General features: G+C 38.5%; 1 protein-coding gene across 1 annotated transcript in view; it reads right to left on the reverse strand.

The window, feature by feature from the left end:
- Positions 1–16,942, reverse strand: part of SLIT3 (slit guidance ligand 3) — a 549,457-nt gene that overhangs the window by 118,018 nt on the left and 414,497 nt on the right. The window contains exons 15-17 of the mRNA XM_075714742.1: positions 11,091–11,241; positions 9,781–9,855; positions 519–662 (exon numbers count right to left, since the gene is read on the reverse strand). Coding sequence (XP_075570857.1) covers positions 519–662; positions 9,781–9,855; positions 11,091–11,241 — 370 coding nt within the window. The remainder of the gene's footprint in view (positions 1–518; positions 663–9,780; positions 9,856–11,090; positions 11,242–16,942) is intronic.

Here is a 16,942-nt window from a genome sequence, read left to right on the forward strand (position 1 = left end):
TTTGGTTATGCCTGCCTTAAAGTTGCTTAGCTGTACCTGTTTTGGTGGCAACAATAACTTGAGTCTTTCTTCTCTCCCTACCTACTGATTTCATATAGTTTGTAGGATATTAAAAATCTTCTGGGCTTCTAGCCTACTCTGAGGTTTGGTTTAAGCAGACCAACAATTCCAGTTTGGGTGGAGGTGGAGTGGGAGGATGGACTGATAGATAGCAAACATGTTCCTACATGCCTTGTTTCCATAGGAAACAACAAAATAATAAAAGTATCAAATGATTAAAAGTCTCCAAATTTGACCCATGACAGGTTCACCATCATGTTACTCCTGAAATTCTTGAAAATCTCATAAATCTCAAACCTACCCAGGACTGGAAATACATTGAAGACTTCATGACAGTGATACAAGACCCTGCCTTAGAGGTTGTTGTCTAGTAACAGATATTTTAGCAGGCATTGCTGAACCTGAGCACTCCCACTCAACCTACAGAGGAACAGAGAAAGACAGGTCTTTGCACTTACAATGTCTTTAGCCCTGTGAGGCCTCTAAACATGCGTCCATGCACTGATTCCAGTTGATTCTCTGTCAGAATCAGTTCCTGCACTCCTGAAGCTCCATCAAATGTGCCTTCTCGGATCTCCTTGATCTTATTGTTGCTTAGATTTCTGTAAGGACACAACCAGTCACAATAAGAAAATTATTATTGTTTTATTCTGAACATACGTCATCACACTGGAAGGAGGAAGATAGGAAGCATACACGCCTTTTCATGGTTATCTAGAGAGACATTCATTCGAGTTCAAAAGTATACCTACTGTACTTACAAAGAGCTTCCCTTCACTGATCAAAACCACTATCATATCAGATATATCAAAAGTATCTAAGTTAATTTATATTTATTATCTTTTATTTAATTAAACTTACACCTCATGTCATTCTTGCTTATAAGGCTCTCAGAGATACAATAAATGGGGGTTTCTAACATCTGATTTCTGTCCATGAAGTTATGGACCATCCTTGGACTGGGTGCTCACCTGGCAAGAATCAGTTAATGTTACTACCATTGAAATAGGTACCATACATTGAAATATGGACCACTTTTATTTAGTGTACCAGGACCTTGACTCTTTTTAAGCTCAACACTGGATTAACATACAAAACGGTGACTGCATGTATCTGATACAAATTTTAACATGTACACTCATGAACTCCCAGGCACTTAAATTTAACACCACCACTCAAAATGAAATGAGTATCACTTAATTCTCAATTCACATCTACTGCTGTATACAGCATTATTTTGTAAATATTTACTCTGCCTATACAGTCTCAAGACGTTTGCTTATAGATCAACATTGGAAAACGTCATTCTACAAAGTCAAATGAAGTTCTGATGAAATGCAAAATTAATCTTTTGAATATTTCATACTTGTGAAAAACCCAGTGAATAGAACACTTCTGAATGATAAAATGCCATTAGAGATGCATAAAAATAAATTGTATTTAATTATTTAAAACATTTATATAAAAGGCCTTAAGCACATTAAAACCTTGGGCCTCAGTCCTTCAAGCATCTCCTATGACGCCCTGTATAGATTATGATGAATAATCCTGTTTGTTTAGGTTTATGACAGGAAACACTATTCTTTGTTTTACTGTCTACAACAAAAAAGAGAAAGTAAAAGATATGCTCTTGCTCCCAAGAAGATGCCAAATTCCAATGCTATTACTCATACTGAATAGCACATTATTCCAGAAATGATCCCAGTACACACACAGCATGAGTAATAGTCTCAAAATCCAATTCCAGGTGATATAAAACAAATGACAAGGTATCAGATTAACACCTGGGCTACTCTGCTCAGAAGAACAGGCAATCTTGTTGGGATAAAAGTTGACAGAAGACATAGCAACAGGATAGCTTGGCCTCAGATAGAAATAATGTGGGTCTTGCTCTTTGCAGAAGTCATCACTTAATAAAAACAAACAAAAAAAAAAGATGAGTCTTGGAGATATGTTTCATGTGGGAAACTTGAGTACGCTGGTTTATGTCTGCTGAACAACTGTCAGATAGTGGGCCTTACAGCATGTGGCCCATCACCTCTTGTGCATTCTGTGATCAGAAAGAATAGGAGTATGCCAGCAATCAGCCAAAAATAACATAAAAACATATAGAAATACTTACATGCAGATTTTTCTTTCCAGAAGTTTAGTACTTTGTGCTAACACTCGCATGAAGAGTTTATGTTCAGTGTCAAAGCAAGTCAAGGAAGGATATTCTGACATATGCATTTAATTCTGGGGCTCAGCTATTTCTCTAGTGGAAATGCTTATAGCTCAGCATCTCTTTTGAATGCTGGCATAAATAATTGCTTGCAATGATCCCTTTCCTGGTAAAGATCATGCCATGATGCATATTTGCACAAAAATAAATTAATAAATAAGTAAATGTTTGTAGGGGGTAGGGAGGGTGAGTTACTATAATACACAAAGACTTTGACTTTCAATTCACAGATTGCAAACTGACCTATACTTGCAGTTACAAAGTTTTATTAGTTAGCTTCTACCATCTAAAAGATATTTAGTCACATATATTTATAAATGGGTGCAATTTTAATGGATGATTAGATACTCAAGGCAAAAACCCCAAATATTGGAGAAAAAGGCTGGCCATAATTTGCAAAGGAATTGGCACCTTTATAAAATCCAAACCATCTGAATTTTACTTGCTGCCAAAGGACTTCTGTAGATAGGGAACTTCACTCATTTGAACTAATAATGCCTGATCATTTGAACACCACAAAATTATCCAAAAATATGCTAACAGTTTCAGAAGAAGGCAATTATACACACTTTTCCCATGCAAAAGATTTGAAAATCCAAGATTAAATGCTATGGTGAAATCAAAGTTGCAAGGCAGGGAAAAGACAAGCTTTAAAATAATAAATGGGCAAAGACGATGCTGCCCTGCAATCCCGCTTGCAGCACTGTCAAAACAGATGTTCTGCCAACCTGGATTTCTTTATTTGTCTTTGTTTTTATTTTGAATTAAAGTTTCTCATATCAGAATGCGACAACAACAACAAAAAAAAAGGCAGATGACAGCACTTATTAAAAAAAAAAAAGTATCCTCCTTAAAGTCTGACCTACTAGAATAATAAACATAAGAAATTACATACTTTTCGGCATAGAATTACCAGCAAAAATAATCAGCTGATACAAACTTTGAAAAATGAAAGCAGTGAAACTTTTCCCTGCTCTGCAACTCAGAGAGCTCTACTCCATCCTTCCCAGCACTAAAAGAATCTTCCATATATGATCACAGCACAGAGAATTTTTTTAATCAGAAGAAAAATTCTGACAGACTTTACAGCAAACTCCCATTATAGAAAAGCCCCATCCTCTTGCAACGCTAAACTTGTATAAGAAATTGTTCTTGAAATACTGGAAGACAGTGGAAAAGAAAATGAGTATTTCCCAAGATACCTATGCCCTCTGGCAGGACCCAAATGGGAACCTGGTCACTCAAGAAAGGTTATTATTTCCGTAAGGACTCCTTGATTTACCCTGGTGATAAAGTTTAATCCTATCTCCAGACTTTTATTCTGGGCAAGAGGTCAAAAGAAATTTTCAGAAAGCCTGGGTTTACTTTATGTGGGGCTGTGAATAGGAAATGAACAGATCTAAGAAGCTATGAAGGTGACATTGTTCACACAGCTCACTTTTCAGTAAGATTTTATTTACATTATGGCTAAATTTTATAATAATATTATTTCTGTTGATCTTATAACCAACACAGAAGAAGGTGGATTCTATTCAGACTTAACAGAACCATTCATCCTGCTGTACCTGCTGGGTCAATTTTAACATTCCAGCATGCCATTCATCGCTGTGTTACTGATACACCTTCCCACAAGAACAGCCACCAGAGCGCAAGTCCAACTGCAAAGGAATCTTGTAGTTTTATCATACAAACAGCCTGTTCTGCGTGGGAGTTTCCCTAGAATATTTCTGTCTGTTGGTGATGTGTTTGGAATTTTTAAGCATAGGTTAGGAGGAAAACTCCAATATTGTTGCATTCTTCTGAAAGAAAGATGTTTGCTGAGAAGGTTTTACAGCTTTTACCAAGTCTGGTTGGCTTTTATAGAGTGAGTTGTTCTCAGATGCAGGATGGCACTGAAAGTCTTAAATGCTACAGACAGACAGTGAAGGAAACCCAGTGACACTCCTACATTCATTCAGCAGAGCAGACTGATGGCCTCACTGGAAAAAAAGGGAGGCACATGATGAACCCAAATGCCATGTACCACAACACGCTCTACAATATCATTTCCAGAAAATAAAGTCTGTTTCTGTATAACAAGTGACAGATGACTGCAAACTCAATTGCCATGGCAAAACTTACGCTTAGGGGAAAGAACAGCAGGTAACAGCTGCTTCCAAGGACACAAACTACTTTTACCTCCCCAAGAAACTTGAGATTCTGTTTTTTAAACTGACTTCTAGTCTGCAAACTTTATCATGATTCAATTTTATTTTGCATGTAAAATGTGTTAAATCCTGGGCTGACACTCCATACAGTTCAGCACAGGAGAAATATTTACAGACAAATTAAGCCTCCAAAGGCAGTTATATTCTAGAGGTGGGGTTGGCAGTACAAGCTATTGCCAAGACAGCCTGAGACTTCTTATTATAAGACCATATTTTATGTTCACTTTGTTACTTTGGCAAGATTTAACAGAATGAACCGTCAGATGTCCCTTTCAGTTTTTGAGGTAAATATTGTTTATTGTTCTTGTTCTCCAAGAGAAGAGGTCAGTCCCCTTTCTCCCCAGCAGTGCATGAAGTATGGAAGTTCACCTTTTTATTTTGAATGGGAGCTCATTGCCATTTTTTTCTCTGCAGAAACAGCTGCCAGGACCTCAGTGGGAATGGCTACTCCCACTGATTTCCCGTAGGCACCAGGCAATGGGCAGGCTCTGGAGCTGACATCTAGGACCTGCAGCCTCTCACTATGGGTCAGCATCCCATTTCAGTAAGCAGGTGTATCTCCTTGCTCCCACTGAGTTAGGTACCCAGGGGGTTTTGGAGCTTGAACCTATCTGCCATGGCCAGAAGACCCCTCCAGGCTACCACTGCCATGGGAGTCCCCAAGCGCTGGAGGGTTGTTTCACCAATTAACAACTTGAGGTAATCCCAGGGAGCCATGGGGTCTCCAGTGTTTGATTCATGCTGAATTTGGTAGTTGCTGCGAGCAAAGAACTGCTCCTTTCCACAAAAGTCAACACCTTACCTCTGTGAATGGTAGTGTCACCCCCCACCCCTGCCTGATGTGAGATCTTGCTGTGTTGAGTGAGAAGATCTCCCACTGGCAACATCCTCCTCTGTGAAAGGCAGAAGGTTCCAGCTCCCAGGGTGGGAGGACAGCAGATCCTGGAGCCTTTCTGTCTCACAGAGGTAGGATACCCCCAAAAACCCGAGTCATGGAGCAGCTCCCACTCTTATGGAGCTCAGAAATGCGCCCTTGTATTTCTCCTGCACTTCAAGCAGATTTAAATTGCTCTTTTCTAACCACCCTGCAGAACACTAGCAAGACAGTTCTTGGAGCCTGGAAGTCACTGCAATGTGACTTTAGCTTTCAGAGAGAAGTCATACCTTTACACTTGTAAGATCAGGCGAGGTAATATGGTAAGAACGCAATGAAAGCAACACAGAGTTCAAGGCATTTTGCAAAACCCACTGGAGAACCCAGTAAATTATTTCTGGACCGGGTTAGGTCTGTCTACAGGAATCTACATCAACCTTTTTATTCTACGGTAAAAAGCATTAAACATAAAGATGGATTAAAATTTAGGTTATGAAAATAGCATTATGTATATGGGATTTTGCAGCTAATTACTGAAGTGGATTTTTTTTTTTTAAAAGGCATATGCAGATATATTAACCTTTTAAAAACCAGCAGGGTAATCTTAGCAATTTAATTCCTAAATAAAATGTGGCATAACTTTGCATTATGGATCTGTGACCTTTACATTTCTGTATCAAGAGTTCAATTTTGTTTTGCATTAAACTATATTAAATCCTGGGCTGACACATCATACAATAAGATTCAGCTTAGGAGGAATATTTACAGACAAATTACACCCCAAAAGCTAATTAAATATTAGAGGTGGGATTGGCAGTACCACCTATTGCAAAGGTGGTCTGACACTTCCCTTTTTTTTGTTTACTTTACAACGTTTGCAAGATATAACAGAATGAATGGTCAGGTGCCCTTTCCATGTTTAGAGGTAGATACTAAGGAAGGTAGATACTAAGGAATAGAAGGAAGTTCACCTATTCCAGGAAATAAAGCTAACCAAAATACCATTTTTCTCATATCCCAAAATTCTGATAATCTTTTTGTGAAAAGCCCGAAACACTCCAAGAAATTCCGATTTCAAATTTGTTAATTGGTAACTACCACATAGGTGTTTTATTCAAAGGATACATCTTCCCTGTGAAAATCTGAGGATTTGGCTGAAGCTTTAGTCTTTAATGAAGAGATTTAAGATTCCTGCCACAAACCAAGGGGACTGCAAGACATATTTTTTGGAAAATTTGAATTTTAGGAACTAATTTTCCAGAGGTTTTTTTCACTTCAGATTCTTCTTCAGATGACATCTTCCCATGTCTCTCAAGACAGTGCAGGACACAGAGCTACAGATTGAGCAAAGTTTGGGATTGGGCACATTTCTCTATCCAAGTATCTTCTCTACCAATTCCAGGCAATATTAAGAAGTAATGTCCTTGGCTGGATAGAGAGGGGGCCCCAGAGAGGTCTGTGAAGGCTATAAAAACAGCTCAAGGCAATGCAGTGGAGTAACTGTGTGAGGGCTAGGAGGGGAGCCTGCGTGAGAAGGGTAGGGGTTTTGTCAGAGGCTAGAGAGAGGTAGAGACAAGAGGGACAGGACACCAGCCTTACGTTGAGGCAAAACGCGGTGAGAATAGAAACCGCACCGAGTCAGGAGATGCAAGGGATTGGGACAAGAGCCCAACTGAACATTATTATGTGAATGTATAATTAAAGACTATTTTCACATATACACACTGGAGCAACCCTAATATGTCAATGCCAAATCTGTGAGTACTTCCCTTTGGAACATCATTAGAAAACCCAAGAGACTGTGACTGTGACAACAACACACATACAAACATGAACAACTGACAGAGCTTGAGTGACAAAAGAACAAATATGAGCGTATACTTAGAACGCAAGTAAAATCTGAATCCTCCTTAAAGTCCAATTTACAGACCCCCTCAGAGTGTTTATGTTATAAACCAAAGCTACACCTAAGCATAATGTAAGATGAGGAGGCACCAAGATGAAACACCCATCAAGAGGAAGGAAGAGCTAATTCTATCATCTCTGGAATTATGCTGGAGCTTTACTAGTCACTGTGGAACCGAGGTACCCTTAAAGTAGTTTCTTTGCAAATTTCCTTGACATGGACCTGTCACTAGTGTTAAACTGAAGTGAAGGACAATCAGAGGGCAATCATTCAAATGCGCATTCAGATATCCTGATTCTAGTTATTCAGATTCATTTCAGAAGAAAGAAAATTACAGAGATTAAATAAGAAAAAAAAGAAAAAAAGGTGATTGAGGCTAATGGCCTGCCACTGCAAAGCTCTGAACTGTTTTCTTAAACCTAGGAAGCAATGCAATTTCCAGACAGATTCCTCCACCTGCTGTTTTCCTTTAACACTTGAACAGACAAGGAATATGATGAGACAGAGTCAATATTGCAAATCAAATAAAAGTAAAAATTCTTGTCCCTTATATACACTGAAAAATGGGGATTTGATCAATATTCTTCCTCCTTAATTTAATAGCAGCAGTAAGGAGTAAGACTTAATGAAGAGCACATGCATCACATTCCTGCCCGACACAGAGCTGCTGCATTAGGACCATTAGCAGCGGCAATCCCATCCACTGGTATTTCCTTACATTTCCCTTCTTGCATGATGGAGACAGGCCTATTATTAGCAGAAGGATACTTAGTAAAGGACAAATAATAACATAGAAGGAAAGAGGTGTTTGTTTGCTTGTTTGTTTTCTCCTGATAACCCCTTGCCTTCAAAAAATGGATCTTGGAGAATTAGGAAAAAGAAGTCTAATCTGGCTTTTTAAGGATCAAGTTGCTGAATAAGGTTATGGTTGAAATGTTGCTCCGCTTACATGAAAAAGCACTCTATTCAGAAAATCCCTTTATTCCAATTGACATACTTCTTTACAACATCAGGCAGAACACAAGAAATTAGCTCAACCACAAAGATTACCTAAAGAACCTCTGCTTGGAGGCTGCCACTAAAAAAATCCATACGAGAGACACCTTTTATGAGGTGTAGGGCACAACTACGTCTTTTTGCCATCTGTTTGAACTGCAACGGTACACCTCAGTTCTCATCGACTGCCAAGAACAGAGCAGAAAGATTTTTTGTTTCACCGGAAACAAATAACCTCTTGTAACTGTTTCATGCTGCATTTATGCATAACAATACAGCCCTGTCGAGGCACCCCTCCCACCTGAGTAACTGATGGGAACAGCAAGGACAGCAACATAACTTGCCTACAGTAAGTTTAAAGAAACTATTCCAGCCATCACACCTCTCCAATTTTCAAAACATAAATCCTGAAGGTTTGATGAGGACAGATGCCTTTCTATTTGAGTATACTTTTATATACAATGCATTTTTCAGTCCCATTTACTACCTACTTGCATAGACCACAGAGCACTTCAGTGTCAACAACTTTTTCTAAGTGCACTGTAGCTACAACTTATGGATCATTCATAAAATACTAGGATAATGTATATGATTAATTCCCCAAGTCTGGTGGCCTGTACATGCACAAACATACCCCCCACTCTCAAACCTGCATTGCAGAAATAAAACTGACATAAGAATCCCACTACAGTTGTCTCCAAAGCCCCTGAGATCTTACATAGATTCAAATGGCTAGGGAGCTCCAGATGGCAGAAACCACATGAAACGCAGAACAGAAAGCCTGGTTGGTTGGTTTCCCTAAATTACCTTAACTCCAGCAATAAAATCTTACTAAAAGTAAACAGTTAGATGAGACATTAGCAATGGGACCATAGGTTTAAAACTTTAGATAACTTCAGAAAGATCCATCTAGAGACTATCAGGAGGTATCTAACATATTATCCTCTTTCCAAAACACAGCTCTTATTAAATATATACATGTGCAGTGCCAGGACTCAGACTGTTAACAGAATTATACAGATATATTTGAATGACTGATCTCTAAATTAGCTAATTGATTCTCCTCTCTAAAACAATAATGATCAAAAGAATCTTCCTTGTAATCTATATCTTATAATATTATTTTCCTTTGACTATTTGAAACAATCACACTAGTTGGAGTCATGCAATACATTCAAAAGACAAAATGAAAATGCTAAACTTTTTAGCCATCTCTAATAACAAGCATACATCTGAATAAATTCCGGGACAGAATTCCCTTCAGTCTCTGTGAGTTGAAGACTTTAAGAAATGTAGCCTAAAGAATATTGAAATGTCAGCCTAGGGATCTTTATCTGTCACTGTGGTTTAACTGGGCCTGTCCATCTAAACAAGCAACTCATTTGGTTTCCTTAAATTCACATTGAAAAAGTGATTTCTGCTACTGCAGTACTAAAATATAAAAAAAATTATCCCTTCTTCTTTCCTTATAATCCAAGACAGCATGTATTCTAACAAGCAAGTGACTCAAACTTACATTTTTCTGAGGTTGGGCAATTTCTTGAAGAGTCCGATAGCTTCCAAAACAGAAATATCATTGTCATTCAAACGCCTGATAGGAACAAACAAAAAAACATTTAATGCTTCACAGATGTCTGTAGAAATATCTCTGTGACATACAGGGCTGCCACACAGAGAACTATGACCTTTGTTAAGCAAGACACTATTTGCCATCTCTTTCAGCCTCCTAGAGTGAAAAGAGTTTAGGTTTGAAGGAAAGGGAACATAGAAGACTATCTACAGTAAAAGCTTAGGAGGCCTTTAAGAGTGTAATGCCAAAGGACAGTGTCAGAATGCCGCCTTCTTCCAATGCACAGGATAAGGGATTATTAACCTTAACCATTAAAAAGCCTTGTTTGCATGACTAAACCTCCCTCATGCATTCTGCTACAGAACTCATGAAATTGGAGATGTGGTCCATGTAAACAGAAGGGATCTGATTTCAGGTCCTTTCCCATCAAAGTCTACTGGTCTCCAAGACTAATGCAAAGACCACTGTCTTGGCAGGCTTGAGACGCAAAATTCTTTCTCTGATTACATGTAGCTCCATTTCTCTATGTAGAGACTTTGCTGTGTTTCTGGATGTCTGTCTCTCATATTTTTCTATCTTAACTTCAGGATCAACAGTTTTTATGGGGGTTTAAACAAGAAACGTTAAGTACAATAAAGAGACTACTAACACAAAAAGAGAATTGTGTTTGAAGGGGCTACTAATACAACAAAAGAACAAGATTCTTAAGTTACTAAGTACTGAACATGTTTTCTCACACTCTCTTTAGCAGTATATGTTTATAATTCCTAAGAATCTCTAAAAGCAAATAAATTTCATAAAGTCACTTATAGCTTAACAATACATTAGCTTTAGTGAGAGCCATTTCACCCAAGTAGCAGGCACTGCTGAGACGGAATGAGTTCCTGATCACAGATTTAACTCAAAAGGGTTAATCCATTTCTTAAATAAAAATGACCGAACACAAAGGCAAAGGACTCAAAGGTAGAATGGAAAGGAACCATACAGCTTGGGCCATATAATGGGTCAATACTTCAAAAAAACACACAGGCAGCTGATGCACAGAGCCATGGCTCCTTCCTCATCTCCACAGTTGGCATGAATACTAAGGCAGTAAGAGAGCTGTGGTGCTCCTTTGAAATAAAATTAACTTCCTCTTTTTCACACAGGGAGTAAAGTAGGAGGTGCCTTGAATTGGTCTGAGTCCCTTTTACAGCCTTTAAAACTAGGAAAACCAACACATCCTGCTGAGCACAGCTTGGAGAGCCAGCACTTACAGATCAGTAGTATATTCAGGAAGGTGACTGGGTAATCGGGTGAGTTTTTGGTTAGAGCAGTCTACAACTGTTCCCTCGCAGCGACACTTCTCAGGACAGACAAGGTCCATGAAACACTTCCCGGTGAATTTACTTCTGTAATCCTCTGACCCTGCAATAAAAGGAAAATATATTCCAGCAAACAGTTCCTGATAACTGTAGCAATCAGAGATTTTATGGCATCTATTCTCAACACTGCCTCCTGCCAGCTCCCAGCTCCTGCACACAATTTTAATACTTGCCAAAGATTTTTGTTCAGCAGTTTTTCAAATTACTCCCAAGACTAGCCTCTGTTTTTTCACTCTTCCCTTGATAGATCAATTCCTTGTCTAACAAGCCTACCCGTTAAGGTATTTTTTGAAGCACGTCTAATTAGCTGTTGGAGTCTGCTTCAAAGAAGCTCCAGCAAAGTCACTTTTTTGCATTTGGAACTTAGTCCAGCAACAAGGAAAACGGATCACGAAAGCAGGAGCTATCTTGGTGCATTCAAATGACAAAGGATTTTTAAAGACGTCATTAACAAGCCCAAAATTTTCAGACCTCAGCTATTAGAATTATTTTTGAAAGCAATCTTTTATAAGAGAACCTTGTCACTTTTCCAACAATTAGATACCTTTATTAATTATGTTAAACAAACAGCAGAGGAAAGTAATAGCAGTTTAAATCATTTCATTTTAATTAAGGAATGGGTAGACCATACTTAGAGAGAAGCACTCCCTAATGTACCATTATACCATGATTGCCAGACCTCTTTGACTAGGTTTTTGACCCGTTCTAATGAAATGCTTTTCCAATTAGGCTCAGTGAACGAATCTGTCCTTTTCAGGTTTGTTTTTTCTCTTTTAATAACAGCAGGTTGGAAACTTGATCTCTCTGCTTCAAGGAACCAGGAGTATTAATAAATGTGTATATAAGCAAAGTGTTGCCAAGACCCTGCCATGCAATACCTGCCCACTCACTTCATATTTCATAATGGAAGCACCAGAATTGTCTCAGAAACCTTGTGTAATGCCCAGTGATCATAACTACCAAGAAGTATTTTCTAACTTTTCCAGAGTTTTAAAAAGCAATTGCAAGGCTTTCTCGGGAATAATCTGAGCAAGTTCGGTTTTTAAGAACCTGAAAACATCAATAAAAACTTAAACCTAAGCTGAAATTTGTTTTTGGAGATTTGATGAGATTCTTCACCTGCTTCCCCTTCCCAGACTGATAAATATACCGTTGTTCATTTTATGACCGCATACTATTTTCTGTAAGAAAAAAGAAGTCACCTAAACCCACTATTATTTTAATTTATGTTACACATTACCTCCACAGGGCGATGCAGTGAGAGCAAACAATTCTGTAGGCAATCTAACATTTTGATTCCACAGACACACTTCAGTTTAGTTTTGTAATTCTGAACTAGACTATGAGAAACATCACGTACCGCTTTGTAAATTACCACTTCTGTGGTGCTAAATACTTTGCAGGTTATCATGATTATTGTAAATTACACATCTAAAGTGAGACTTGGCTACTGTTTTTTAGCGTGACAGCACAGCACTTAAAATATTAGGACCACAGGACATTTTAAAGTATTATAAAAATACACTCTAAGCCTTTCCCCACACCACCATCATTTAAACTCTTTCAAAAAACCCCATTTGATTTCCAGTCCTAAAAATTCCCGGCTTGGTAGTCAGGCTAAAGTGTCAAGTGATGAGTATATTACAGCTTGATTACAAGAACATACAGCTATTCTTTCTTAGGTCTATGAGACAGTACATTTGGTTGTTTATGATTCCTTGGAAATAAAGCTAAAGATGAACAGTTATCAGGACCAGAGTTTATTAAAACTGCCACAATTACAGTATGCCTTGAAAAACCCAGCAAAATTTTTCAGTGATCAGAAAGTGTCTTGGAAGGCCTCAAATCAACCCTTGAAGAAGCACTTCTAATCTTCATTGTAAAAGCTTTCTTTGAAAGAATAATCACAAACGTCATGAAGTTACACAGAGTAAAAATTTATTAAGTATAATTTTTAGTCTACTGATAGATACAAGATTCATCTTCCTATGGGAAAAAGAGAAGGATGGGAAAGTAAGTGGAATGCTTTACAAAGGAGAAAAAGGGGTATATAACATTAGAGGGTGAAAATCAGTTTTTCTTTTTCTCTCAAGCATTCTGGCGAAGTAAATAAAGTATATTTACCACATTTTGACTTAGAAGTCTCACTCTCTTGATGGCATACAACTTTCCACACTGCATCAGCTATAAGAAGTTGATCTTGCTTGGGCATCAGTCCACTGGCTCCACACTTGCAACAGGGGAAAGCCCTCTCAGCTCAGCTCAGAAAACATCACCTTCGTACTTTTCTTTCTCTCTCTCTCTCTCTCTTGCTTTTTTTTTCCTTTTCCTTTTTTTTCTTCTAAATGAGTTTAAGTAAGAGTTACTCAGGTAAGCACTGAGTCAAAAGTAATCAATAGCATGTATATACTCAGCAAGTACTCAGTCATCCATTAGACTGTGAGACAGCAAGAATCACCTGCCAAAGACTAGATAATACTATTTACTATTTGACCTGAGTCTTGAGATCACTTGGACAGGTGGCTGCTCTATTAAGATATTCCTATCTGGGATACTAATGTGAAATTCAGCCATCTGCTTGCAGAACTATTTAAGTGCATATATCCATTTCTACACACAGGGCTTTATCAGTGTACTACTGCAGGGCTCTGAGTGAACATGACAGGATTCCGGAAGTATAATTAACCATCACATGCATGTAGTACTTCTTGCATGCTATAATATCACCTGTGGAAAGCCATGGAAAAGAGATGCAGGACACGCACAGAAGAAACACTTGGCTTCATTTTACTATTCCAGACCAGCCATTTGGTCATTTTATATACCTGAAAGCATGTCTGCACTGTAGCTGAGAACTCTGTGAAGCTTGGCTGAATGTAAAACATGACCTGGGAGTTTCTAGTAATTTCCAAAATTAAGAAGAATTAAGTTTGCTATAAAATGAGTAGCCAAGGCAATAGCAAGGCCTGTATTTAACTGAGGGCAACTGTGTTTATCTGAATTGCTAGTTACACTGATAATATTTTCATTTCACAACCTATGTGACACCAGTATCAGGTACCAGGGCATTGCAATTCCTCAGTATCATAAAACAAACACACATGCCATTCTACAAAAGAGCAGTATTGAGATAAAGAAACACCACAAAAAATTTTAGGTGCCTTTCTAATACCCACATGGAGAAATTAAGCAACAGAGACAAATACCTTTTTGTCCTATTCTTCTTTTTAAGCATTGTTTAGCAAACCTGATTTCAGTTTGTAAAACTTAGCTTTGCCCAAAGGACTTAAAAGGAGCGCTGGATGATCTGTTCTGGAAAAAATTAAACTGTCTCAACAGGGGCCTGAATACTGACCTGATATATTCATTCTAGAAAAGATGGATCCAGCTGCCTCAAATTTGGCACCAAAAATATGATCACAGAGACCACTTGGTCTAAATCTTGGACAAAAAAACAGGAATCCCAACACTCACTTCTTCAAGTAACCACTAGATCACAATTCTCATAGGTGGTTTTCAGGAAAAAAAGGAGGTACATTGTTTGTCATAATTTCACATCGGTAAGTATCAATTCTTATCAGTAAAACAGAGAAAACCTACGAATCTCAGATGTCCTTCTTCTGATGGCTCCGCAACAGCTTTGTAACAAATTTGCAAGATGAGGCAGCATTTCTGTCTAAGAAAACTTCTGTATGAGGCTCTCAAAGTCCCTTGTGAATAGGTGTAATTATCTCTACTTTACATAGGGGGGAAGTTAGACAGAAGTATGTTAAAGATCTTATCTAAACTGTCAAAGCTAAAACGGCCCATTTGGGTATGATGACTCAGCTTTGTGCTATGTAACTATTGGATAATACTGTTTTCATACAGGCCACGTTACCCATGTTATTTCAAGAGATAAAAGATAATGCTTTGCAGGCTCTTCTGAAATTCTTTTGCAGTATACTTCACCATGAAATGCCAGTGCATTAAGATAGCTCAGATCAGGTCCGAAGTCACTTTAGGTAGCAGGCATCTTGTTACAGAATCGGCATTCAAAGTGTACCTCAAGTAGAAGGACTCACCGCACAGCTCAAGTAGAGCGATGTAGCTTACATTATTTACAAGGTAAGAAGACAAAAATGATTTTTCATCTCTGTAGGTATGGCTGGAATCACCCTTGAATCATATTAATCAACAGGATGCCTAACTTCTTCATTCTAAGAGCAATTAAACAGATTAATTACTTAGAAATGGTTATTCTGCATGCAAGCCTTCTGTAAAGTCTATCACAAACATCACTAGGGCTCCCCCCTGCAGTGCCCGAGAGTCTGGTTAAGCAACACTTCACTTTTTTCATTTTTCCTGTGAGAAAAGGGGAATCTCTCACCTTTTGATGCTTCTGAAAACAGCAGAAGTATCCCAGCATGCCATGCGGCAGGGAGTATGCAGCCTTCCATGGTGCTTGACAGAACCATGTTCAATTTGTATTGTTCTACCACATGGTTAGATCAAGCACAAAGGAAAACCCCATGAACAGCCAGAGTCAGAGTTAGGCAGCGCCAAAGAGAGAAGAGCGTTGAGAGGAAGCAGCATGGAGAAGCACAAGCTGAAGGTTCACGGAGAGATGCTCTCCACTCCACCCATGCAAAAAGGTGCTGGATACAAGAAGTCATCCTTTATGCTACAACTGCAGGAACACCCTGGAGCACAATTGGGGTTAGTGTACAAGAACAGAGCCCAGGCGAATTCAGAAACAGAACTAATATGATAGAAAATACTACCAAAGGACTGCAGACAGCTCCTTCCAGGAAGGGTGTGCAACTTCCACCACATATTGAATGCCCAATCTACACTGCTCTTTATTAGCTACTTACTCTGTCCTGGTGTCTCCTTTCAGTATAAATGTCATTTTGGTTTGCTCCATTTATTTAAATGCAATCTTAGAAATACTGCAGCTCATATTAATAATAGTAGATTCTGAGCTGATGGTCAAGCTCTGGCATTAAATGCTCCCCAAGCTCCCTTGAGCCTGATTTCAGCTCCCAGTGGCCTTTCATGCTGGTGGCACTTATGCTGACAATCTGTAATTACCACTGCTTTGCTTTTTTTTTTTTTTTAACTGCACACTTTACAGCAAGGCAGCACATGTGCTACTACAGACATATTAAGGCAAACAGGAATATTTTGTTATTCTGTTTCTCGGCATAATATTTGTTGGGTTTTGTACCTCATTTGCTGATGGAAGCATTCTCTCTTTCTGACATCCTGGATTATTTCAAACAACTTTACTTCTTGTAACGCATTCCTGCAACTTTGACATATAAAGTAGGGCATTCAGTTTTGCTTTGACTGCTCCCACTGAAATAAAACTCCCATTGACTTTAATGTCTGCAGAGCTATGCCAGTGGAGACTGCTTTTGAAAGTCACATCTCAAATGTTCTTGTGGGCTTCAAGAACGAGAGAGGAAGTGGCTGTCCTCTGCAACTGCTCAGAACATTTTGCTGGACGTCAGTTAAGGTCAATGCTTGTGATTTTAAAAAAAATATCACTTTCCTTAGTAAGGGGTTTGCATTGCCCAAAGAACAAAGTCAGCATCAAGCAGATTATTCATTGCCTACATGGAGAACAATAAAAGTACTTGAGCAGAGATGACAGATAATATAGCAAGGGGCTCTGCTTCACCATTTTGCTATGAACGAGCATTATTATGCAGAAAGTCAACACACAGTTACTTGGGAACTCCAGAAAATAAGTACAGCGT

This window comes from Pelecanus crispus, chromosome 8, assembly GCF_030463565.1.
Source record: "Pelecanus crispus isolate bPelCri1 chromosome 8, bPelCri1.pri, whole genome shotgun sequence".
Classification (NCBI taxonomy): Eukaryota; Metazoa; Chordata; class Aves; order Pelecaniformes; family Pelecanidae; genus Pelecanus; species Pelecanus crispus.